General features: G+C 37.8%; 1 protein-coding gene across 1 annotated transcript in view; it reads left to right on the forward strand.

Annotated features, from left to right (window-relative positions):
• The window catches only part of LOC127214781 (melanoma inhibitory activity protein 2-like), a gene marked incomplete at its 3' end in the record, with an annotated part of 93,081 nt that overhangs the window by 30,288 nt on the left and 35,731 nt on the right, over window positions 1-27,062 (forward strand). The window contains exons 14-17 of the mRNA XM_051175047.1: window positions 3,297-3,398; window positions 4,796-4,856; window positions 5,333-5,368; window positions 12,910-12,969. Of these exons, the coding sequence (XP_051031004.1) occupies window positions 3,297-3,398; window positions 4,796-4,856; window positions 5,333-5,368; window positions 12,910-12,969 (259 nt within the window). The remainder of the gene's footprint in view (window positions 1-3,296; window positions 3,399-4,795; window positions 4,857-5,332; window positions 5,369-12,909; window positions 12,970-27,062) is intronic.

Raw genomic sequence — 27,062 nt, forward strand, 5'->3', positions numbered from 1 at the left:
TTCTTCAGGGTAGGACATAGAAATTTTGTAAAACTGTATAAATATCAGAATAAGTTCTTGCATCTATAGGCTATAATTTTGGTTAACTTATTTTCTAGATTGCCTTTTTTCATTCATGTTATTTTCTTGTTTTTTTTTTTTTCATGACTGATACATTATCTTCAGCTCTTTAAGTTTAATATTGGAAAGAAGTGAAATATTTGAATCTAGGAGTTTAGTATACTGCTTTATATATGTGATTTCTCTTTGAAGTTCTATAAGTAGAGTTTAAATTTCAACATTTAGGCTGTATTAATTACTTTTCTGTTGCTGTGATAAAATACAATGGCAGAAAGAAAACAAACAAACAAACAAAAACCCCTAAATACCAAACTATTCAGGTCAAGGCAACTAGTAGATGGGAGAACTTGTTTTGGTGCACAGTTCCAAAAGGGAGAGCCCATGATAGTGAGGGGAGGATGGGAGCATGTTCTTAGAGCAGGAAGAGGAGAGATCATAACCCCCTTAAAGTTGAAGAAGACAGATAAAACTAGAAGCAGGAAGAGGCCATATGCTCCCAAAGCCTGCTTCCAGTGACAATCATGTGTCATATAATAACATGTTGGTACAAAATGAACCACAAATAGGACAATGCCACCCATTGATTCTTTGCCATATTTGCTTGTTTAAGTATACTCTGATGTCCACACAGTGATGAAATGCCTTGTTGCTTCATTTCTCAGAGACTTATTTTTACATGGTATATGATTGCTTTCTCTGTACCTTGTTTTCATTTTTATGCAATGGAAATAATAGTTTTGTATGGCTGTTGACTAGTTTAATTCCCCACAGAAAAGTCTAGTAACAGTTCTGGCACACAGTAACTGTTCAATGAGTTACCTGTTACTCGTTAGTAAAAGAAAAAAGGAGTGCAGGATTAGTGCTGGTGCTGTGATTATTTATTCTCTTGTTACTTTTTTCCTTTTTAAAAGTTTAAATTAGAAACAATATTATTTTAGATATCAATCCCAGTTCCCTCTCCCTCCCATCTTCCCAAGACCCCATCATATCCTTCTTTTGCTACATAGAAAGGGTGAGGCCTTCAATGGTGGATCATCAAAGTCTGTCCCATCATTTGGGACAAGGCCTAGGTCCTCCCCTATGTGTCTAGGCTAAGAGATTATCCCTCTGTGGGGATTGGGCTCACTCTCTTATTATTTTTGACTACCAATTTAAAATATTGGGTCTACACACCTTTACTTCAAGCACTCAAGAAGCAAACACAGGTGGATCTATGTGAATTGGAGGCCAATCTGGTTTACAATGTGATTTTCAGGTCTACGTTATGAGACACTGTCATAAAAACCAAACAAAGCAACACAAGCCATAGTTATAGTTATTGGCCCTCTTACTAACAAACATAATGACTTACTATAATAAAACTTGATCCTAGTTCCCACTCCCTCCTTCCCTATTGGCCCGCTCACACCTTCACTTCCCATCCCCCCCAACTCTAAAGGGAGGGTGATGCCATCCAAGAGGGGACATCAAAATATGTCAAATCATTTGGAGTAGTATCTAGAACTTCCCTCCTGCTTCTAGGCTAAAGGAGTATTCCTCCACAGGGAATGTGCTCCCAAAGTCCTTTTATGCACCACGGACACATCCTGGTATAACTGTCAGATGTCCCTTAGACTGCCCAGGCCTTCTAACTGAGGTCCAAGTTCAGGGATATGATTCAGTACAATGCTGTTTTCCCAGCTATCAGTCAGGAGGCCATGAGCTCACCCTTGTTCGGGTTAGCTGTATCTGTTGGTTTCAGTAGCCTGGTCTTGACCAATTTTCTTATCACTCATCCCTCTTTGCAACTGGATTCCAAGAGTTCAGATCAGTGCTTAGCTGTGAGTTTCTGCTTCTATTTCCATCAGCTACTAGATGGGGACTTAATGATGGCATATAAATTAGTTATCTATCTCATTATCAGGGAAGGGAATTTAAGGTAGCCTTTCTACGATTGCTCAGATTGATAATTGGGGTTATCCTTGTAGGTCTCTGAACACTTCTCTAGAGTCCATTTTCTCTTCAAACTTGTAATGGCTCCCTCTATTATATTATCTTTCTTTTTCTCTCTCATGTATTAGTCTCCCAATTTAATCTTCCTGGTCCCACATGTGCTCTGCTCCTCCCCTTCTCTTTCTCCTGACACTCCACTCACTGACCCCACCCACTCCCAATATGCTCAGGAGATCCTGTCCTTTCCCCTTCTGTGAGGGACCTTGTATTATTCTTTGGTTCCTCCTTGTATACTAGTTTCTCTCACGGTGAGAATTATATGCTGGCGATCCTTTGCTCTATGTCTCAAATCCATATATAAGTGAGTATATACCATTTCCTCTTTTTATGAGTGGGTTACTCTTTTTTTAATTTATTTTATATAACAAAGTCCATTTAAATGAAAACAAACATTTATAGACAATATTTGGGAATTTGGGCGTTGTTCTTTCCAAACTACTTCCTGCTGGTAACGGGCGCTCTCATGGGGGATTCGAAGAAGATTCACAAATCCTGGCTGTAGTCTGTAAGGCTGCTTTGTCCAGCTGTTTTGAATGTAGGATCACCTCCTACTCTGTTTCAGGCGGTCTGGCTTGATCAAACCACATTAGTCTGGAGTTCTTCCATTGCTTTAAGGGATTTTTTTTCTCATAGCATCTTTGAGGGCCTGTGTTATTTTTAAGAATTTTTTTTTTTATGTCATTCTCTTCTTCATCTGTTTTGATATGTTTAGTTCTTTTTGGTGTGGAGTCCCTAGATTCTGGTTGTATCATAGTGTTCTTTCTATTGTTGGGTGTTTTCTTCTATTGCTGTCTTCCCATCGCTTATTCCAGTGTGTGAAGCTGGGGTTTCTGTCTCTCTTTACCCTGCTGTCCTGGTGAATGTAGGTGGGTCAGGAGTTCGATGTCTGCAACCCTGGATAATCCAAGTTCTCTTGGAGATTGCTCCCCCTGGTGGAGGGCAGTTGGTGGGGTTCAAAGATTAGGACAGTTTAGCATCAAGGTGTTCCTGAGTGGATAGGTGGTTCCAGTGGGTTCAGAGCAGAGCCAGGAAGTTCCACAGAAGTGGAGGGTTTGTTGGAACCACTCTTTGGCCCAGTGCCAAATTTCATATCGGAGACTCACAATTTTTTTTTCTTTTTTCTTTTTTTGCACATGGCCTTTGCTGTGGTGTATGACAATTGCTTTGTGTGATACACCATTTGTGATTGTAGTTGATTATATTGATTACATACATTAAAAGGAATAAAAAAACTCTTTTTTAAGGAAAATAACAGTGGAGGAAAAATGTAGATTGGAGAAAGAGGAAGAACTTTTCAAATTGAACAAGAGAACCAGCCATGTGAACAAGGAACTAGAGACCTATAGGTAAGACATCCTCTTTCTTATTTTGATGCTTGGCATTAGGAAGCAGTAAAATAAAATGGCTTTATTGTTTTGTTTGATCTCAGACAAGGTCTCTGTATCCCTGACCCATCCGGAACTCTTTCTGGAGGCAGACTTGCCTTGAACTCAAAGATCTGCCTGCCTCAGCCTACCAAGTGCTAGGACTAAAGGCTTGTGTGTCCTAATACCACTACTCAGTGAATTGGCATATTTTTGTTTCATTACTTTGTATTTGAGCTTCATGGAATTTTGTTGATATTCAGAAAATATAAAAAGGAAAATTTTCTTTTTGGGGATTTTGATATATAAGTATAAGCATATTTTATGGTAACATCAAGAAGTTTATAAATAGGTATGGATGTTGTGTGTGTTGGCACTGGGAGGTGGAAAAGAATGGTCACAAGATCAAGACCAATATTGGCTAAATAGTGAGTTTGAAACTAGCTTGGACTCCATGAGACCCTGTCTTCAAGAAGGACATGATGAGCAGTTAATTCAAGCTCATTCATGAAGATTTTTTCAGCTGGGGAAGAATATACACAGTACTAGCATCCAGCAAGTTTGCCATGAAATGAACAAGCCACTCTTAGAATTTTAGTAAATGCTTAGCTAGTCTTTGGTTCAGTCCTCAGTGGACCTGAGGAAACACTAGAATGTCTGTTAGAGGCTCACCACAGCAACTTGAGTCATAGGACACTTCTGTCAACCTTAGGAAGAGTAAGTTTGGGCTTTGTCTAAAAGGACAAATTACTTTTTTGTTTCATAAAGACAGTAAGTTAGTTATACTTTTACCTCTTATGAGTTCCTCTCCTGAGCTGGGCATTGGTATCAGAGGCAGGTGGATCTCTGTCAGCTCAAGTCCAGCCTGGTCTACAGAGCCAGTTCTAGGACTGTTAGGGCTACAGAGAATCCCTGTCATGAAGTAAAAAACAAACAAAACAAAACAAACAAAAAAGATTTCCTTTTCTGGGAATCTGTTAATTTTACAGGATCTGAGTTAATCTTTCATGATTTTGAATCCTGAAAATGAAATCCAGATGATGAGGCATGCTTGCATGTGCCTGAGACTTTTGCACTTAGGATGGGGGCGTGGTAAGATTGCAATTGAGCCCCTGAACAGGCTGCTTGAGACCTTCTGTACTGTGTAAATTTTTGTGACATTGTGTTAGGCACATCCAAGTAGTAGTATTCACATAGTTTAATTGACATTAGACCTAGGGGAGGAGAAGATGGTCTTTAATACCTGTCAGCATCTCTGAAAAGAGGAGTCTTTAGGTTATAATTAAATAAGGAAGAACACTCAGTAATATTGTTGTAGCCACGTGCTGTTATTCTTTATTATATGTCAGCACAGTGGAGTAACTATTTGTTCCATGTAGACGGCGTGCCAAGGATATCGAAGAAGAATTGGAGAGAACAATTTGCTCCTATCAAGGGCAGGTATGTGTGTCAAGTGACAGCTGTATATGCAGTTAGAACACTCTGACTGGATAGAACTGATGCAGGACTGTAGCTTTCATCACGACTGATGTGTTTTCAGAAACTGAAATATACCCAGAGAGCCAACGATACTGAAATAAAAAAAATTCTGCAACTTCCCTTTCTTTTGCAATGGGTATTATACAGTAAAGCAATGTCTGGCACCATCGCAGTCCCATGCTGGGCTTGTTATCTGTTCCTTGGAAACTCTAGTAGTTGATCATCTTCTGCAGTTTGTTGGCATTAAAAACACTTACGTTCAGGTTTGTTAAAAATTTCAGGAGAGAAAATCATCTGTATATGTGAAATTATGCTTTCAAAATGGTTATAGTGCTTCAGAGATGCCTAGGCAGTGGGTATTATGGTTTACGCCATGAATTTTAGTGGTGGCAATGAATGTTTTTTATTTACGAATAATTTTAATAACTGTTTTTTAGGTTATTGCTCATGAACAAAGGGCACATGACTATTGGGTAAGTTTTTAAGTCCCGTAACATATACTATTCATTTTATATTAGGTAAAGGTATAGACGGTATTTAAAAATAATCACTTTCTATGAATTTTATTAATGTTACCAGTATTGAAATCATATTACAGGCCAGACCATAGGAAGCACTGAGAACTAATCTTTTATTTTGTGCTTTACTTGTACATTTCCCTCTGAATATAATTAGTTTTAAAATCACAAAGTCTTGAGAAGGAGTTTTGGGGGTTAGAGAGAGAGCTCAGTATTTCAGCTCAGCACTTGCTGCTCTTCCAGAAGACCTGAGCTGTGTTTGGTTCTGAGCAAGTCAGATGGCTCACATTTGCCTGTCATTCTACTTCCAGGTGAACTTAGACCCTCTTCTGTCCTCTTAAAACACCTCCACTCACACTCGTGTGTGCATGGACACATACTTAACATGTGCACATCTTCATATTTATGTGTCATACAGTGAGCACCTTGTAAGTCCAGGTATATCAGAGTCAGGAGAAACACTTATGCACATAAAACTAAGTAAAATTTTAAAACAGTTAAGTGAATTGTAACATTTTACTAGCTCAGGGTATTGTACTGAATTCCTTTTTGTTTAAAATTGATTTTATGATTACAATTGGAAAATAATTACACAGAGAGAAACATCCTTTTTGGAGCAAGGGTTTGAGGCAAGGTTTCTTTGTGTATTGATGGCAATTCTGGTGGCCTTAGTGATGCACCTGCCTCTACCTCCTTTGTACTGGGATTAAAGTTGTGCACCACCATTGCCTAGCTAAAAAAAATTTGATAGTAGTAAAATATATTTAAGCTATATTTACGGTGGATGTTAAGTGCATTCATTGGCTAAAGTCAATTCTCATCTATATTGCAAAGTTATTGACAGTAGAGTCCCTTTAATTTGAAGAGTGTTAGTGTTTGCTACTTATAAATGGTAAGCTTACATTTTGAATTGATCTATCTAATGTATTCTATATTCTGTATCTGATCTGTAGAGTCAACAGATTGGCTAGGAAGCAGGTAGAATAACATATGTTTGGCTTTTGTTAATGATTATTTGAGAGTATTGCAGGTTCTTGGTATTTATTATAACTAAGCTGGGCATGGTGCTGCACACTACCAACAAATGCAGAGATACAAATAATAACTGCTGCAATTGTGTTTGTGAATTGTCTTATACTTAATAGTTGTGCGATATGTACAGATTGTATTTAGCTATTAAAAAATGACCAGTAATGGCATTCTGTGAAACTGTTTTAGACATTTGTAGTTTCCAGTATTATGGACCTAAGGACCATCCATTTCCATTGACTTTGCTCTAAGGTAGTCTGCTAGCCACTTATGATTGGATATTTTCATCATCAAATGATTTTAGGCACTGATATTGCATTTAAACAGCAACATTAATTGACAAGTACCAATGAAACTCCAGCTTTACATTTATGCATGTGGCTGGCATAAAACTCATTCCCTTTTTGAATCATTCCCAAAAGTGAAAATGATTTATATTGACTACAATAAGTGCCAATTCTCTTTTGTTTATTTATTATATTTATTTATTTTTCTTATTTTACATATGAATCCCAGTTCCTGCTCCATCCTTTCCTGCTCCCTTTCTTCTACCCTCCCATGCCCAACCACCACCCTCAAATAACATCTCCCCACTCCACATGTAGGGTGATGAGTTCCTGGATGGTTCATCTAAACCTGTCAAATCATTTGGAGTAGGAACTAGGCCCTCCCTCTTGCCTCTAGGTGCAAGGAGTATCCCTCCTTGGGGAACATGCTCCAAAAATCCTATTATGGACCAGGGATACATCCTGGTTCCACAGTCAGAGGTCTCTTAGACTGGCCAGGCCTTCTGAGACCCATGTTTAGGGAGTCTGAGTTGTTCAAATGCTGGATTCCTAGCTATCAGTCTGGGACCCATTAGCTCCTCCTTGTTTAGGTCAGTTGTCTCTATATGTTTCTATAGCCTGGTTTTGTCCTCTCCATCTGCATCTGGATTCCAGTTTGGCACAGTGTTTAGCTGTTTGTATCTTCTTCTATTTCTATCAGCTTCAAGATGAGGGCTAAATGATTGTACATAAGTTAGTCATCAATCTCCTTATCAGGAAAGGGCATTTATAGTAGCCTAGCAAATGTTGCTCAAATTGTAAAATGGGATGAGACTTGTACATCTCTGTACATTTCTCTATAATCATTTTTATAGAATCCTATAATGGCTCCCTCTTTTATGGTATTTCTCTCTCTCTCTCTGTCTTTTTCCCATCTATTCCTTCCATGACTCAATCTTTCTAGTCTCATGTGCTTTCCTCTCCTGACCTTCTCTTTCTCCTAGTCCCCTCTGCACTCACTGCCCCACCACTCTGAATATTCTCAGGAGATCTTGTCCCCCCCATGAGAGATCATGTATGAATCTCTTAGAAACGTCTTGTATCCTAGTCTCATCACTGGCACTGTAAATTATAAGCCAGTGATCCTTTGCTCTATGTCTAGAATCCATATAAGTGAATATGTAGCATGTCCCTCTTTTTGTTACTGGGTTACCTCATTCAGGATGGTTTCTCCAAGTTCCATCCACTTGCCTGCAAAGTTCAATATCCCATTGTTTCTTTCTGGCAGAGTAGTAATCCATTGTGTAAATGTGCTACATACTCTTTATCTATTCTTCTGTTGAGGGGCATCTAGGTTGCTTCTAGATTCTTGCAATTACAAATAATGCTGCTATGAATATAGTAAAGAGATATCTTTTTTGCATGGATGTGGATCATTTGGGTATATGCCTAAGTATGGGATTGCTGGGTCCTGTGATAGACTGATTCCCATTTTTCCTTAGAATCACCATAATGATCTATAAAATGGCTGTACTTGTTTGCACTCCCACCAGCAGTGTAGGAGTTATCCTGTTTCTCCATATCCTCTCCAGCATAAGTTGTCATGGTGTTCCTAATTTTAGTATTTCTGGAAAGATGTTATCTCAAAATTGTTTTCATTTGCATTTTCTTGGTAGCTAAGGATGTTGAGTACTTTCTTAAGAGTCTTGAATCCTTTTTGATTTCCATAATTGAGATTTCTCTCTTCAGTTCTGTGTGCCATTTTTAATAGGGTTATTTGATGTTTGGTGACTAGTTTCTTGAGTTCTTTGTATATTTGGAGATCGACCCTCTCTCAGATGTATGATTGGTGAAGATCTTTTCCCAGTCTGTGGGCTGTCTTTCCATTTTCTGGTATCTTCTTTAATTTCTTTCTTTAGAGCCACAAAGTTCTTATTATATAGGTCTTTTACTTGTTTGGTAAGCATTACACCAAGATACTTTATGTTGCTTGTGGCTGTTGTAAAGGGTGATGTTTCTCTGATTTCTTTCTCTACCTCTTTGTCGTCTGAATAAAGTAGGGCTACTGATTTTTTTGAGTTTATCTTGTAACCTGCTAGTTTGCTGAAGGTGTTTATCAGTGGTAGGAATTTCCTGGTATACTATCATATTATCTGCAAATAGTGACAGATTGACTTGTTTGTTTCCAATTTGTATCCTCTTGATCTCCTTTTGTTGTCTTATTGCTTTAACTAGAACTTCAAGTACATTATTGAAGAGATATTGACAGTAAGAGGGCAGCTTTGTCTTGTTCCTGATTTTAGAGGAATTGCCTTAATCTCCTCTCCACTCTGTTTGATGTTGGCTGTTGGTTTACTGTATATTGCTTTTATTCATTTAGGTATGTTCCTGTTATCCCTGATCTCTCCAAGACCTCTATCATGAAAGGTATTGGATTTTCTCAAAGGCTTTTTCAGTATCCAGTGAGATGATTACAATGTTTTTCTTTTTCAGTTTGTTTATATAGTAGAACACATTGATAGATTTTCATATGTTGACCTGTCCCTGTAACCCAGGGATGAAGCCTATTTAGTCATGTTGGATGATTTCTCTGATATGTTCTTGGATTCAATTTTCCAGTACTTTATTGAATCAATATTCATGAGGGATATTGGTCTGTAGTTCTCTTTTTTGTGTCTTCTCTTGGCTTAGTTACCAACGTAATTGTGGCCTTGCAAAAGGAGCTTGGTTATGAACATTCTATTTCTATTCTGTGAAAAATTTTGTCGAGTTATGTTATTAGCTTTAGCTGGAATTCATGGTAGAATTTAGCACTGAAGCCATCTGGCCCTGGACTTTTTTGGTTGGGAGGCTTCCAATGACTGCCTCTATTTCAGTAGGGATTATAGGTATTTTTAAGGTGCTCATCTGTTCTTGATTTAATTTTAGTTAGTGATAGTTATTGAGAAATTTGTCCATTTACTTTGAGTTTTTAAATTTTATGGAGCATAGGGCTTCAAAGTATGACCTGAAAATTGCCTGGATTTCCCCAGTGTCGGTTGTTATGTCTCCTTTCTTGTTTCTGATTTTGTTATTTTGTGTATTCTCTCTCTGCTTTTGTGTTAGTTTGGATAAAGATTTGTCTATCTTGTTCATTTCCTCAAAATGTGAACTCTTTATTGCATTGATTTTTGTATTGTTTTCCAGGATTCTACTTTATTGATTTCAGCCCTCAAATTATTTCCTTGCTTCTATACCTCTGGGGTGAGTTTGCTTCTTTTTGTTCTAGGGCTTTCAGCTTTGCTGTTAATTCTCTAATGTGACTATTCGCAGTTTTCTTCATATGGGCACTTAGCGCAATGAACTTCCCTCATAGCACACTTTCAAGGTGTCCGATAAGTTCGCATATGTTGTGTCCTCATTCTTGTTGAATTCTAGGAAGTTCTCCATTTCTTTCCTTATTTCTTTTGTGATCCAGGTGCAATTGTGCCTTATTCAGTTTCTGTGAATTTGTAGGATTTCTGCGAGGTGTGTTGTTGTTGAATTCCAGTTTGAAAGCATGGTGGTCTGATAAAATACAGTGGACTATTCCAATTTTTTGTATCTGTTGAGGTTTGTTATGCTGCCGAGTATGTGGTAGATTTTAGGTAAGGTTCCATGTGGAGCAGAGAGGAAGGTACATTCTTTTGCGTTTGGTTGGAATGTTCTATAGATGACTGCTAAACCCAATTGAGACATAACTTCTGTTAGTTCTTTTGTTTATTTGTTAAGTTTGTGTCTGGTGGAAATGTCTAGTGGTGAGATTGGGGTGTTGAATTCTCACACTGTATGTGAGGTTTTATGTAAACTTTGAGTTTTAGTAGTGCTTCTCTTACAAATGTGGGTGCCTTTGTATTTGGGACATATATGTCCAGAATTGAGATTTTGTGCTGATGGGTTTCTCTACGATGAATACGAAATTACTTTCTTCATCTGTTTTGATTGATTTTGGTTAAAAATTTAACTTATTAGATATTAGGAGAGACACACCTGCTTGCTTCTTGGTCCATTTGATTGGAAGTTCTTTTCACTACCCTTTGCTATGGGTTAATGTTTGCTTTTGAAGCTTATCTGTGTTTCTTGTATTCAGCAGAAGGATGGATTCTGTCCTGCTATAGATTCTTTTAGCCTGTGTCATTTTATATGTGATTTAAGACCATTAATGTTGAGGGAAAGTAAGGACCATTGATTGTTAATGCTTGTTTGCTTTAGATATTTTTTTGGCCATGGTATTCTGAATATATTTACCCTGTTTTTAAGTTGGGCTCTGATGAATTTGGATCATCTATTTCCTATGACTTCATAAGCCTAGATAACCTCCTTGAGTTGGAGTTTTCTTTACAGAAGTTTCTGTAGGCCTGGATATGTAGATATGTATTGTGAAAATCTGGCTGGTTCTTTTTTTCTGTCTATAGTGATTGGGAGTTTTGCTGGCATAGTATCCTGGGGTGGCATCCATGGACTTTTAGCACTTTTAGAACCACATATCCAGGATCTACGGTCCTTGAGAGTTTCCATGGAAAAGTCCAGTGTATTTTTGACTGGTCTGCCTTTATATGTTACCTGGTCTTTTTTCTTTGCTGCTCTTAAAATTCTTTCTTCATTCATATGTTTGATTATATGTGTCGAGGGGTTCGTTTTCCTTGGTCCAGTTTATTTGTTGTTCGATATGCTTCTTGTATTTTCATGGACATATCCTTTGCAACTTGGGTAAGTTTTCTTCAATGATTTTGTTGAACATGATTTTCTACCCCTTTGAGCTTGGCTTTTTCAAGTTCTTCTATACATATTATTGATAGGGTTGGCCTTTTCACAGTGTCCAAAATTTCTTGGGTGTTTTCTGTTAAGGAATTGTTGGAGTTAAGATTTTCTTTGGTCAATGAATCGTTTCCTCCTGTTTACCTTCAGTGCCCAAGATTCTCTCTTATATCTCTTGGTTTTTGTTGGTTATGCTTGCATATGCTTATCATTTGTGCAATTTTTCTGTTTCCAGCATTCCCTCAGATTGTGTTTTCTTGATTGTCTCTATTTCAGTTTTCAGGTTTTGAACTGTTGGAATTATTTCCTTCATCTGTTTGTTTTTTTCTTGACTTTTCTTACTTTCTTTAAGAAATTTGTTCATTTTGTCCATTTTTTTTGTATGTTTTTCCTTTCATTTCTCTAAGGGATTTTCTCATACAGTTTCTGAGTGCCTCTGTCATTTTTATGACGATATTTTCTAAGTCCTCCTCTTCTGCTTCATCTGCTTTCATGTCTTCAGGTCTAGTAGTTGGTGTAGATTCCCTAGATTCTGATGACTTCCTTCTTGTCTTTCTATTGTTAGGTGTTTTCTTGTATTGTCACCTTACCTTCACTTCTTCCAATGGGTACATGTGGGATTTCTCTCCTGTTTATGCTACTCCCCTAGGGGGCTTAAGTGTGTCAGGAGTTCGATGTCTGTATCTCTGGGTGGTCCAAACTCTCTAGGAGCTTACCTGTCAGACAGGGGGCCTGGCAATTGGGGTCAATGATCAGGTAGGCAGGGACTCAGTTGTCCAGCATGGATAGTCTGGTCTCCGGCAGAGGCCTGGCTATTAAGGTATCAGGCAGAGGCCAGGCGATGGGGTTCAAAGATTATGCAGGAGAGGACTTGATGTGGTTTAGTGTGCTCAGAATAGATCCAGGAAGTTCCCTGAAGGTGGCGGGATTGTTGGACCTGCTCTGTGGTCCAGTGCTCAATGAGAGGAGTGGTACAGTGGTCTAGTTAGGGCACAGGTTGGGGTGAGGGCAGATTCTGGGTGGGTGGTTTTGTGGATCAGAGTTCTAGGAGTGTTCTTGATGGCTACTGGATGTAGGTGGGAGCTACATTCAGGGCTACCCAGGAAGTTTCCAGGGAAGTGTATGGGAGGGATTGGACCTGAACTGGTCCCAAATTCACCTCCAGCAGAGTCCCGGTGATGGGGGGCCAAAGATCAGGTAGGCAGGGACTCAGGGTGGTCCTGCATGGATAGGCATTCTGGGAGAGGCCTGGCACTCTAGCAGAGGTCAGGAGATGGGGGTCACTGGAATAGGCATGGTGATGTGGGTGAAAAAAAGATAAGTGCAGATTCTTAACCTGTTTTTAGTTGTGAAGTTATATGCCATCATGCTCTAGACATTTGAGATTTTATAGATATAGTTTCAAAATCTATTATTTTCTTCAAGCTGGAAGCTCATGCTTTGGAAAGAAACATCAATGAATTAAAGAGAAAAAATGCTCTGATGAGACAAAAGTAAGTATTCATAAGAATACTTTATTTGAAATAGTTTCTTCATTGTGTAATGCTTTATAAATATAATTTTTTTTAAAAATGTAGTAAATTTCATAATGTTGTAAAATATCTGTTCAGTTTTAGTACTATGAAGTTTAATTTGTGTGAAATACTTTTCTTTGGTTACTTCAGGGACAATTCAAGATGTTTTTACAAGTCACACTATTAAAAGTGTCAGGTAAAAACATTACAGAATGATGAGTGTAGAAAAAAACAAGAGTGGGCAAAAAAAAGGATGCCTTTCTGACACTGTGATGCTTTCTTAGAGTACTTCATTCCTAAGTAAATAAAGCTGTTCTATTTCAAGTCTAAGAAACAGGAATTAAGTAGCACTTGTTTAAAAATGTAAAACTTAAAGATACAAACTTTAGAAATGCAATAGTCTCCTCATTTAGTGGAATTTTAAATTTTACAAGGGGAAGTGTGGGTAACTCAGAGCAGTTCTTTTCCTTTCAGAGTCAGTTAAAGCCCCTGCCTCAGTTTCCTTAGTCATAAAATGACACATTTCTACTAGTGTATCTAGTATGTTCTACTTCATGAATGTATGTATACTCTGTAAGATAGCACTCAACAAAGTACAATTTATAGAAACATCCAGTTGTAAACACGAACACCTCTAAGAAGAAGCCAGACCTCCATAAGAAATGTGGAACTGTAGAAATGGATCTGGGAAGATCAGTGGTTGTTTTGTTTTTTTTTTTTTTTGTTTTTTTTTGGTTTTTTGTGTTTTGTTTTTGTTTTGTTTTTTGTTTTTTTTTTTCAGCAGATTTTGAGATTGGAACTGCTTTGGAATTGGCCTTTGCCTAAAGTGTGGTGTTTCTTTCTGATGAGTAACATAGATATATTTGTTCTTTGTTTGCAGACTAACTAAAGCAGGATATTCACCTGATTGTATAAAGACAGCATTTGCCAGAGGTAGTGTTTTTTTTTAACCCATATTTTAAATACATATCATGTATCCATATATATTGTATATAATAGTTTAGTTTAGTTTAAATTAACATTTTCACCCAACAGTATTTAGGATTTTGTAGTGATGATTTTATTTGAAATTGTTTCATTAACTCTGGGTTTTGGCTTATTAGCATTAATGAAAATGACTGATATCTCACTTTCTCAGTGAAATGTCGTGGCAGGTCCTTTAAAGGCACAGTGCTATTAATAAGGTACCATTAGTTATTTTTGGGGAGAATGAATGAGAAGTATTTAAGTGGAATAGCATTGTGACTACATATTAACAATACTTTAAGAATTTTTGAATGGTTATTTTAATTATGTAGCAAATTTCAAAGTATTGATTTAAAAGTTAAGGAAAGGTCTAGAGTTTGATGACTGTAATAATCCCAGGGAGCTTAGCCCTTCAAAGATGTATTTAGTACCTCTGCTGGTGATTTATTAAGTTAGCATTTTAATGACTTCCAAAGAGCTAATCATTTGCATTGCGCTTTCCAGTTGAAGTGGAATTAAAGAGAAATCTTCATGGGTAGTATATACCTTCAACTACCTATGGACATCAGCAATCATTTTGAGAGTCATATTTCACTAAAATGTAAATATATCTTACACTGCAAATATTGAAGACTTCAAGTAGTAACAATGCTTGGAGTGGGACAAATATATAGATGATGTCACTATGATGGGTCAACCATGCTTTGATCGTCTCTGTAGACCATTTATTGGGATGGTACACACTCTATAACATTTACTGTACTTGAAACAGGAATTCCCTGGTGTTTAAGTTCCACTTGTTGCTGATTTTGGTGATTTTTTTTTTTTTTTACCTTTGGAAGCATAATCACAATTGGGAATGATTAATTTGTAAAATGATAGGGGTCTCAGTCATCCGGATTACATATTGAATGCATGGTAATATTTGAGTCTTTAACTTGAAGAATTCAAAAGTAATTTCTGATTCTTCACAGTATTTTATGAATTTGTTTACTTTTATAATCTGACTTTTAGTTGGGCAGTGTTGGTGTATGGCTTTAGTCCTAGCACGTGGGAGGCAAAGACATGCAGATCTCTGATTTTGTGTCTAGCCTGGTCTACAGAGTGATTTCCAGGATAGCCAGAGCTACACGGAGAGAGATGCTCTTTCAAAAAACTAAAAATCAAAACAAAATAAAACCTCCCAAACTGTGTGACTAGAACATTTCATGGTTGGCCATGACCTATGTGGCTCTGACTTAAATCAAGCACTTTCACGTTGCAAACCTTCATGTATGTAGTAGTTCCCCCCACCCCCTGGTACCTGGGCCCACCACCACACTAGCCTCAAATAACACACAGAAACTCTATATTTGATATAATGCTGTTGGCCAGATACTAGTTTCTTATTGGCTAGCTCTGTCTTAAGTATTAACCCATTTCTGTTAATCTAAGTATTTCCAAGTGGTTTCATCTTACCGGGGAATGGGGCCGGCGTCTGGTCTCCCCAGTCTCTCCATGCTGACTCCTCCTTACTCCTTCCTGGAATCCTCCTTGTCTCCTAGTACTACCTGTCTTGCTTTCCTATTGACCAACAATACTTTATTCATTAACCAGTATGAGAAACATATTTACATATTTACATATTTACAGAGTGACATCTAACATCACCTTCAAAGTTGGATTATTGGGAAGTATATGGTCACAAATTTCCAAAAATATCTGTCTATGGTGTCAGGCACATTTGAATCGTACTCTGAGTCAAACAGGGCAATCATTTTCATTTTCAGGCAATTGGGTATGCATACCCACTTCCAGGCTAGCTAGGGGTACATAATGAAACCATTTCAGAAAACAAAATAAAATGCAACACAAAAAAATGACAAAGAAGCACAAAAAGCATCATCCTCTGTCAATCCTACTGACTCCTCAATAGCACCAGCATCCTTTGCTTAACTTGTGTGGCTATATACAGTAGATAATAGTTTGGCATTGTGTGTGGTTCTGTTGTTTTTTTGTTTGGGTTTTATGTAAAATACATCTTGAGAGTTGTGATATTTACCCAGGTAAAATTTCTCTAGAGCTTGTAGCCTGCCTTCCACATTGCACATATAAAAATAAGCACCATTCCACTCAAACTTATGACCTTCATATTTTAAAAATCAGAACTGTTTTTGGGATGAACAGGTGACTCAGCTTTTAAAAGCACATATTGCTGTTGCAGAGGACCTGAGTTCAGTTCCTAGCACACATATTGAATAGCTCAAGGTCCATGTAATCTTCATCTTTAGAGGATCCAATGCCTCTGGCCTCATTGGTCACTGTACCTTGCATGGACATGACCCCCATGTTGATAGAAAGGTAGAAAGAAAGAATAAGAGGAAGAAAGAAAGAAACACACACACACACACACACACACACACACACACACACACGCAAATTTAAAAAGAAAACCTTGAAAATATCAGAATTCTTTACATAGGTGTAAAGCTGGGGGAATTCAAGGTGTGAATATTTATATATGCACCTTATGCTGTTATTTTAATAAACATCTAATTTGTTGAAAAGCTTCAAAAACACCATGCTCTGTTGAAATCTGTGTAGTGTTCAGGGCACATATTAGACATAAGCTGACAGACAGTAGGATAACACGATGAGAGCTGCGGAATGTGATTCTGACTTATGATTCAGCTAATTTGATCTGCATTTAAGACTGCTGTTATTATCATTGTCACTATTATTTTCTTTTAGATGTCTATCCCAGTTCCCTCCCTCCTCCCTCCCTCCCCTCCCTCCCTACCTCTTACACTCTCTCCCTGTTCACATGTACACTGGCCACCCTCCCCTCCCATCCCCCTACCCCAATTCCACATGTAGGGCAATGCCATCCAGGTGGGGTCATGTAAATCTGTCAAGTCATTTGAAGTAGGGACTAGGATTTCTTTCCTGTCTCTAGGATAAGGGAGTGCCCTCCATGGGAATATGGGTCTCAGCTAGAAGGACTGCACAGTCTAAGGGACCTCAGGCAGTGGAACCAGGATATATTCCTGGTGCACAAAAGGACCTTGTACATACAACTGCTGTTTTAATTATTCCAGAGCACTCCCCATATGGTCCCTATATACTGTGCTGACCTTCACTGAAAGGAGCTATTCTCTCTCCTCCAACTGTGTTGGAGGGTCTCTTCAGAACCTCACCTTTCCTTCCAGGGGGAGGAGGAGGAAGCATAGTATTTAAACATTTTCATTACTCTAAATTCTCCCATATGTTATCTTTTCATCTCACTTTACCTTTAAAATATTCTGTGAGTAGACATTTGTGAAGTATAGGCACTGCTTTTACTTATATTTCTAGAGAAAATTTTTTGGGTAACATAACTGCTTGTAATGATAGACTTACTTATTTTTTAAGATATGGTAGCACATCCCTTTAATTCTAGCAGTTGGGGTGCAGAAGCAGGAGGATCTCTGTGAGTGTGAGTCCAGCCTCTTCTAGAGTGAGTTCCGGGCCATTCTGAGAATTGCTTAGTAAGACTCTACCTCAAAAACAACCAAACAGCAAAATCCTTTGTAGCTCCTTGTTCTGAACTGTATTCTTCTTCCACACAGTTTAAGGCAAGTGTCCACCTGAACTATGGAAATTCAGGAATCCAGATTGCTCTCAATGACACTTTGGGTATATGTAGCACTCAAAACTTGGTGAATTTTGAAGCATATCATAGAACAGATTTTAAATTTTTGATGTTCAACACTTAAGGTTTATAAACACATTCTCTCTCTCTCAATCTCTTCTCTCTCTATATCTATATATATATATATATATATATATATATATATATATATATATATATATATATGTTCCTCATCCTGTTTGACTCTGCCACCCTTTAGTCCTAAATGAATACACAGATGGTATATTAGGTATACAACCGTTGGCTGGTGGTTGGGCTTCTTATTGGCTATCTCTGTCTTAATTGTTAACCCATTTCTATAATCATGTATTTCCACCTGGTTTTGGCTTATGGGAGAATTCTCCATCCTGTTACTTCTTTGGTGCAATAAATCACTACCCCTCCGCCTGTGATTTGAAGCATTCTCATCTCGTAGTCCTGCCTATATTTTCTGGCTGGCCAATCAATCAGTCATTATTTTATTCATCAACCAAAGAAGACAAAATATATACAGAAGGACTTCCCAGATCATATAAAATTGCAAACACAGTGCCAGGCACTTCCAATAAGGAATACTCAACCTACACTGGATAATGAGGAGTTATACTACATAAAACCTTTAAAGAATATATAAGATAGAGCAGTGTAACCAGCATTATTGCTTGAAGAAGCAAGATCAGAATGTAGAAATATAATTTGTGTGGGGCATTTTTGTGAGTGCTTAAAGAAAGCAAGGAAAACCGAGAAAAAAAAATCAAAGAGTTGAAGGAACAGTTCAAGATATGAAGACTGAAATAGAGACAATAAAGAAAACACAAACTGAAGGAATGCTGGAAATAGAAAAACTGGGCAAATGATCAGGAACTACAGACTCAAGAAAAACCAACAGAATACAAGAGAATGAAGAGAGAATCTCAGGGGCTGAAGATAAACTAGAGAAAATAGATACATCGACCAAAGAAAATCATAAGTCCAATAAATCCTTAACACAAAGCATCCAGGAATGTGGGACACTGGGTAAAGCAAAAGCTAAGAATAATAGGTGTAGAAGAAGGTGAAGAAGCCTAGCTCAAAGGTTTGGAAAACATGTTCAACAAAATCGTTGAAGAAAAATTTCCCAATCTGAGTAAGGACTTGTACATAAAAGCACATGAAGCAAACCCAACACCAAATAGACTGGACCAAAGAATAAAGACCCCACAACACATAGCAATCGATGCACCTAACATACAGAAAAAAAGAAAGAATATTAAGACCAGCAGGAGAAAAATTTCAGATAACATATAAAGGTAGACTGATCAAAATTACACTTAAATTCTCCATGGAAATTCTCAAAATCAGAACGTCCTAGGTAGATGTTCTACAAGTATGAGAGTCCACAGATGCCTGCCAAGGCTACTATACCCAGCAAAACTCTCAATCATTATATATGGAGGTAACAACATATTTAATGACAGAGCTGGATTTTCACAATGAATATCTACAAATCCAGCCCTATAGAAATTTCTGGAAGGAAAACTCCAACCCAAGGAAGTTAACTATGCTCACAAAGACATAAGTAATAGATAATCCCAATTCACCAAAACCAAGGTTAAAGCATGGATAATATATTCACAATAACACCACCTACAAAAAATCTAAAACAAACAAGCATTAACAATCAGTGGTCCTTACTATCCCTCAACATTAATGGTCATAACTCACCTATGAAAATTCACAGGATAAAAGAATGGATACAAAGTCAGAATTGATGGTTTCGCTGCATACAAAAAATATATCTAAGTTTCAAAGACAGACATTCCCTCAGAATAAAGGGTTGGGAGAAGATCTTCCAATGAAGTGGACCCAAGAAGCCAGCAGGTATAGCTATCCTAATATCTAACATGTTAGACATCACACCAAAATCAATCAAATGAGATGAAAACAGTCATTTCATATACATCACAGGAGAAATCCATCAGGACAAATTCTCAATTCTGAACATCTATGCCCCAAATACAAAGGCACCCACATTAGTAAAAGAAACTCTACTAAATCTTGAAGCTCATGTAAAACCTCATCCACTCCTAGTGGGGCACTTCAGCACTCCACTCATACCACTAGACAGGACCACCATACAAAAACTTGACAAAGAAACAAGAACTAACAGAAGCTATGTCTACATTGGATTTAAGAGACATCTACAGAACATAACAACCAAACACAAATAATATACCTTCTTCACAAGTCCATATTGAACCATCTCTAAAATCAACCACATGCTAGGCCACATAAAAAAACCTCACCAGACTAAAAAAAGAAATTGGAATGTTCCTATGTATCTTATCAGACCACCATGCTTTAAAGCTAGAATTCAACCACAACACAAATCTCGAAGAAACCCTACAAACTCATGGAAACTGAACAATGTCCAATTGGAGCATTACTGGTCAAGAAGATATAAAGAAAGACATGGATGACTTCTTAGAATTCAATGACAATGAGGACACAACATACATGAACTTATGTTAAACATTGAAAAGATTTCTACGAAGGATGGAAGTTCATTTCATAAGAGGCCATATGAAGAAAACTGAGGATAGTCACATTAGAGAATTAATAGCACAGCTAACAGACTTAGAACAAAAAGAAGCAAACTCACCCCAGAGTAGATGCCAGGGAATAATCCATTCGAGAGCACAAATCAATAGAGACACGGAAAATGATACAAAACATCAATGCAACAAAGAATTGTTTTTTTTAAGAAACTCAACCAGATAGACAAACCTTTACCCAAACTAACCCGAAAAGCAGAGAGAGAACACACAAATTAACAAAATCAGAAACAAAAAGGTGGACATAATAACAGACACTGAGGAAGTCAAGACAATTTTCAGGTTGTACTTTAAAAACCTGTACTCCACAAAATTTGAAAATTCATTGGAAATGGAGAAATTTCTGGATAACTATCACTTACCAAAAGGAAATCAAGAACAGATAAGCAACTTAAACTGACCTATACCGTCAATGAAATTTAGGCAGTCAACAAAAGCCTCCCAACAAAATAAGGCCGAGGGCCTGTTGGCATTTGTGCAGAATTCTACCAGCAAATCAAAAAGGAACTAATACCAATACTTCTCAAATTGTTTCACACAATAAAGACAAAATGTTCATTACCAAACATTTTTTTCAAGGCCACAATTACCTTGGTACCATAGACACACAAAGACACAACTAAGAAAGAGAAGGATAGATCAATATTCCTCATGAAAATAGATGCAAAAATACTCAATAAAATACTGGCAAATCAAATCCAAGAAAACATCAGAGAAATTATCCAACATGACCAAGTAGGCTTCATCCTTGTGTTGCGGGGATTGGTGAATTTACAAAAGTCGATTGATGTAATCCACCATATAAACAAACTGAAAAAAAAAAAAAAACAGGGTTTACTGAAAAAGCCTTTTTCACATTCCAATACCCTTACATGATAAAGGGCTTGGAGAAATCAAGGATAACAGGAACATACCTAAACATGATAAAAGCATATATATTAAATCAACAGCCAACATCAAACTGAATGGATAGAACCTTAATGCAATTCCTCTAAAACCAGGAACAACACCAGGCTACCCTCTCTCTCCATATTGCTTCAATATTGTACTTGAAGTTCTAGCTAAAGGAATAAGACAAAAAATGAGATCAAGGGGATACAAATTGGAAAGGAATAAGCCAAACTTTACTATTTGAAAATATATGACAGTATACATAAGCGACCCAAAAATTTCTATCAGGGAATTCCTACAGCTAATAAACACCTTCAGCAAACTACCACTATACAAGATCAACTCAAAAAAAAAATCTGTTGCCCTACTATATACAGAGGACAATGGGACTGACATAGAAAACAGAGAAACATCACCCTTTACCATAACCATAAACAACATAAAGTATCTTGGGGTAATGCTTAACAAACAAGTGAATGACCTATATATCAAGAACTGTTTATTTAAACCAAGAAATTTAAGAAGATACCACAAAATGGAAAGATCTCCCATGCTCTTGGATAGGTAGGATAAGCATAGTAAAAATGTAAATCTTACTAAAAGCAATCTACAGATTGAATGCATTCCCCATCAATATCCACACAATTCTTCACCGACCATGAAAGGATAATAATCAAATTTATATAGAAAAACAAAAGACCCAGATAGCCAAACAACCCTGTACAACAAAGGAACTTTAGGAGGCATCACCATCCCTGACTTTAATCCCTGACTAGAGCTATATTCGTGAAAACAGCCTAGTATTGGCAGAAAAATATACAAGTAGATCAAAGTAATCAAATCAAAAATCCTGATATTAACCCACACACCTATGAACACATGATTTTTGACAAAACAGCTAAAAGTATACAATGGGAGCAGGAAAGCATCTTCAACAAATGGTGCTGGAACAACTGGATGATAGTGTGTAGAAGACTGCAGGTAGACCCGTATCTATAGCCTTACACAAAACTCAAATCCAAATGGATCAAGGACATCAACATAAATCCAGCCACACTGAATATCTTCAAAGAGAAAGTGGTAGGTACCCTTGAAGAAACTGGTACAGTAGATTCATTCCTGAACATAAATCTAGTAGCACAGACTCGGAGATCAACAATTAATAAATGGGACTTCCTCAAGCTGAGGCGCTTCTGTAAGGCAAAGGACACAGTTGACAAGACCAAAAGGCAGCCCACACTGTGGGGAAAGATGTTCACCAACCTTACATCTGACATAGGGCTCATCTCCAAAATATACAAATAACTCAAGAAACTAGTCACCCTAACACCAAATAACTATTAAAAATGGAGTATAGAACTGAAGAGAGAAATCTCAATAGAGGAAATCAAAAAGCGTGCAAGACACTTAAGCAAGTGCTCAACATCCTTAGCTATTAGTGAAATGCAAATCAAAACAACTCTGAGATACCATCTTTCTCCTGCAAGAATGGCTAAAATCAGGAACACTAATGCGAACTTATGCTGGAGAGGATGTGGAGAAAGGGGAATACTCCTACATTGATGTTGGGATTGCAAACTTGTACAGCCATTTTGGAGATCTTCATCGCAGTTCCTCAGTAAAATGGGAATTGGTCTACCACAGGACCTGGCAATCTTACTCTTATGCATATACCCAAATGATCCACATCCATGCAACAAAAATAATGTGTTTAACTATGTTCATAGCGGCATTATTTGTAATAGCAAGAACTTGGAAGCATCCTAGATGTCCCTCCAATGAAGAATGGATGAAGAAGATGTGGGACATTTACACAATGGAATACTACTCTGTGGAAAAAAATAACAATGGAATCTTGAAAATCACAGGCAAATGGATGGAACTTTAAGGAAACCACCTGAATGAGGTAACCCAGTCAACAAAATAAGAACATGGTATGTATTCACTCATATATATATATTTCGACATAGAGCAAAGGATCACCAGCCTATATTTCATAATGCCAGAGAAACTAGAATACAAGGAGGATTTTAAGAGATTCATACAAGTTCCCTCATAGAAAGGGAAAAGAACTAGATCTTCTTAGCATATTGGGAGCTTGGGGGTTTGTGAGTGGAGAGGAGGCCAGAATAAAGAGTAGGGGAAGAGAGAAAATCACGTGGGACTAGGAAGATTTAGCCTGGGGAGGGTAAGACAAGAGAAAAGAAAGATAGAGTGTGAGAAAGCATGAGAGAGAGAGAGAGAGAGAGAGAGAGAGAGAGATGAGAGTTAGAGAGAGAGAGCATAAATGAAACATTTATTTGAAGTGGCTCACTTATAGTTTCAGAGATTCAGTCCATTTTCATCATGGCATATAAAATGCTGGCGTAAAGGTAGTTGTGGGTCTGGAGAAAGAGCTGAGAATCCTACATTCTGTAGGCAATAGGAAGTCTATTGAAATTCTGGGTGGTATTATGAGCTTAGGAAACCTCTAAGACTGCCCACACAGTGTCACCCTCGCTCCAAATGACCATGCCCACCCCAAATCCAAGAAAGACAACCCTCCTATCAGTGGCACTCCCTGTGAAAGTATGTGGGCCAGCTCCATTTAAACTGTCACTCACTAGCACTAGAAGTTTATAATAATATCATTGCAAAATGCATTATTTTTTCAACAATAGAAGCCCCCAAAGTCTATCACAGTGTCTCAACAATGTTAGAAAGTTCAATGTTGCTTCTGAGAATCCTGCAATCTCTTAATTGTAATCACCCATGAAAATCAAAATCAAAAAGCAGATCATATACTTCTAACATATAATGGCACAGGGTATATATCAACATTCCAAATAAAGAGAAGAGTGAGGAAATACTGGGCCAAGGAAGACCAAGAAACGAATGGGCAAACTCCAAACTTTCCATCTCCATGTGATGTCAAAATCCTCTTAGATCTCCAACTCTATTCAGCTTTGTTGGCTGCAAGCCACTTCTTTCTATTGGGCTGGATGCACTCCCTATTAGCAACTCTCCTTGGCAGATATTCCATGACTCTGTCATCTCTACCATCACATTTCTGTGTATCACATGCATGACTGATGCCGGAAAAGGTCAGAACAAGGCATCAGATCCCCTAGAAGTGCAGTTACAGATGGCTGTGAGCTGCTGTGTAGTTGCTGGGAATTAAGCACAGGTCCTATGGAAGAGCCAACTGGACCCTTAGCATTGAAACCATCTCTCTAGCCCTTTCTTGTGAAAAAATTTTAAGCATGCCAACTAATATATGTATTGAAGGTTAGCTTTGGTGCCTTAGTAATGGTTTCCTATATCTGACCATAAGAAAAACTTTACTCTCTTCCACAGCTATCATCTCATTGTTCTTAATCCATTTACATATAACCTGTTTCGCTGTAATGGCTATTATGCAGGCAAATGTCAATGGATTTGTTAAAGCCTACCAGTAAAATAATTTGGGTACTTCTTAATTACTTATGCTATTTAATCATTTCATATTTAGTAGATTGTATTTGTCAGGACCTCTTCAATTATCACTCACTACACACAGAAGCTGGGAAAGATGTGTATCTACTGTAGGTATTAAATGAAATAACATTAAGAAAGAATAAAATTCAGAAATTTAAATATTCATGTGTATTTCTTGAGTTATCTATAAGTGTACTTTTCTCAAAAAGTATATGATGTGAACTTAGGGAAAGTTTGGTACATGTAGAAAACAGGTAGTGGATGCTGCATCCTGAGTTGCCTGAAAGGGCAAGTTTGCCTAAAAGCCAGCTGGAAAGGTCAGCAGCAAACTGCAAAAAGATATCAGTTCTGGTGAAATTTCCATAGGTGTCAGGCTATTTGGGGGATCCTAAGGTGGAGTACTATTGTATTCCTATCGAGATCTTCCCTGTCCCTGCCAGTAGAATGGAAAATGTGAATGGCATTTGCATCTGGAAATGATTTGGAAATTAGTGAAAACTGGAAATTAGTGAGAACTAATGAAGTTTTCCTTTTTTTTTTAATTTTTCTGTCTAGATGGGCCAGTATCCTCCAAGTTGGAATCCAGGAAGAGTGCCACCAAACAAGACTCTGTGGTGAGAATGGGAAAGTGAATTCTACCCATGGATCCATAACTAATTTCTTGGTTTTATTAGATTAATGCTAGAGCAACTTGGTGATATCCAAATATTAATACAATATAGTTTTAATTTGTGTTAACGTTTTCATCCTTGTGTTGTAATGTTCTGGAAATAGTATATATCACTAGCCAAGTTTTGATTTTTTTTTTTAACTGCAATCCCAGCATTTGGGCATGGTGAGGCAGGAGGAAGATGATTTCAAGGCCACTGTGCTCTATCTAAGAAGAACTTGTCTCAATAAACCACATAAGCAAAGGAAATGGCTTATAAGTTAAGAGTACTGGCTGCTCTCCTAGAGAACCTCACTTTCATTCCCTAGTACCTAGTGATGGATCTCAACTTTCTTCACTCCAGTTTCAAGTGATCTGTATCCCAATTCTATTCTTCCAGAACACTGAGTGTTTGTAGTATGCATACAGACATATGTGCATGCAAAACACCCATTCCTTGGAGGGGGGGAACTAAAATAAACAGACCATATATGTCTTTTTCAAATAAGTACAACTTTTAAATGGACATCAAAGTTTCAGTACATTCTTTGCACTATTTCATATTTTCTAACTTGTAATATTATTTGAACCTTAAAAAGTATTTTAGACTTTTTTTTTTTACTTTTTTTATTTCATTTTATTTTATATACACAAAGTCCATTTAAATGAAAACAAATATTTATACACAATATTTGGGAATGTGGGCGTCGTTGTTTCCAAAACTACTTCCTGCTGGTATGGGGCGCTGTCATGGGGGATTCGAAGAAGATTCAGAAATCCTGGCTGTAGTCTGTAGGGCTGATTTGTCCAGCTGTTTTGAATGCAGGATCACCTTGTACTCTGTTTCAGGCGGTCTGGCATGATCAAACCACATTAGTCTGGAAGAAATCCACATCATTTCATTTTCTGTGGAAACAAAAATAGAAATCCTTCTCCCCAGTAACTTGTCCTTCAACTTAAATTTTGGAGACAAAGCATTTTTTTTTTATTTAATTTATTATTTTACATGTCGATCCCAGTTCCTTCTTCCTCCCTCCTTCCATCCCTCCCCTCCCTCCTTCCCTCCCTTTTACCCTCTCTGCCCTCTCACATGCACTCGAACCACCCTCCCCCTCCCATCCCCCACCCCAATTCCATATGTAGGGGAATGCCATCCAATTGGAGTCATGTGGATCTGACAGGTCATGTGAAGTAGGGACTAGGGCTTCTCTCCTGTCTCTAGATTAAGGCAGTTATCCCTCCATGGGGGATATGTTCGCAATGTCCTTTTGTGCACCAGGGATACATCCTGGCTCCACTGTCTGAGGTCTCTTAGACTGCTCAGTCCTTCTGGCTGAGACCCATATTCAGGGGGGGCCTGAGTCAGTCCCATGCTGGCTTCCCAGCTATCAGTGTAGTGGCCGTTATCTCCACCTTGTTCAGGTAAGCTTTCTCTATGTGTTTCTGCCTCATGGTCTTGTCCTCTCCATCTGCATCTGGGTTCTAGTTCGACTCAGTGTTTATGTATGGGTGTTTGATCCTGTTTTCAACAGGCATTAGTTGAGGGCTCCATGGAGAAGGTAGTTGTTGATCTCACTCTCCGGGAAGGGCATGTATGATAGCCTTTCCAAGGAAGCTCAAATTGTTAGTTGGTGGCAGTCTTGTAGTTCTCTAGACCTTTCTTTGTGTTCAATTTTATCTTCAAACCAATATTGGCTCCTTCTTTTATGATCTCTCTCTCTCTCTGTCTCTCTGTCTCTCTCTTTCCTATCTTCTATTCCTAAACAGGCTCAATCTTCCTGGTCGCACGTGTTTTCCTTTCTTCCCCCTCATTTTCTCCCACTTCTCTTTCCATTCGCTGCCCCCCTCCACTTCACCTG

Source organism: Phodopus roborovskii, unplaced genomic scaffold, assembly GCF_943737965.1.
Source record: "Phodopus roborovskii unplaced genomic scaffold, PHOROB, whole genome shotgun sequence".
Lineage (NCBI taxonomy): Eukaryota > Metazoa > Chordata > Mammalia > Rodentia > Cricetidae > Phodopus > Phodopus roborovskii.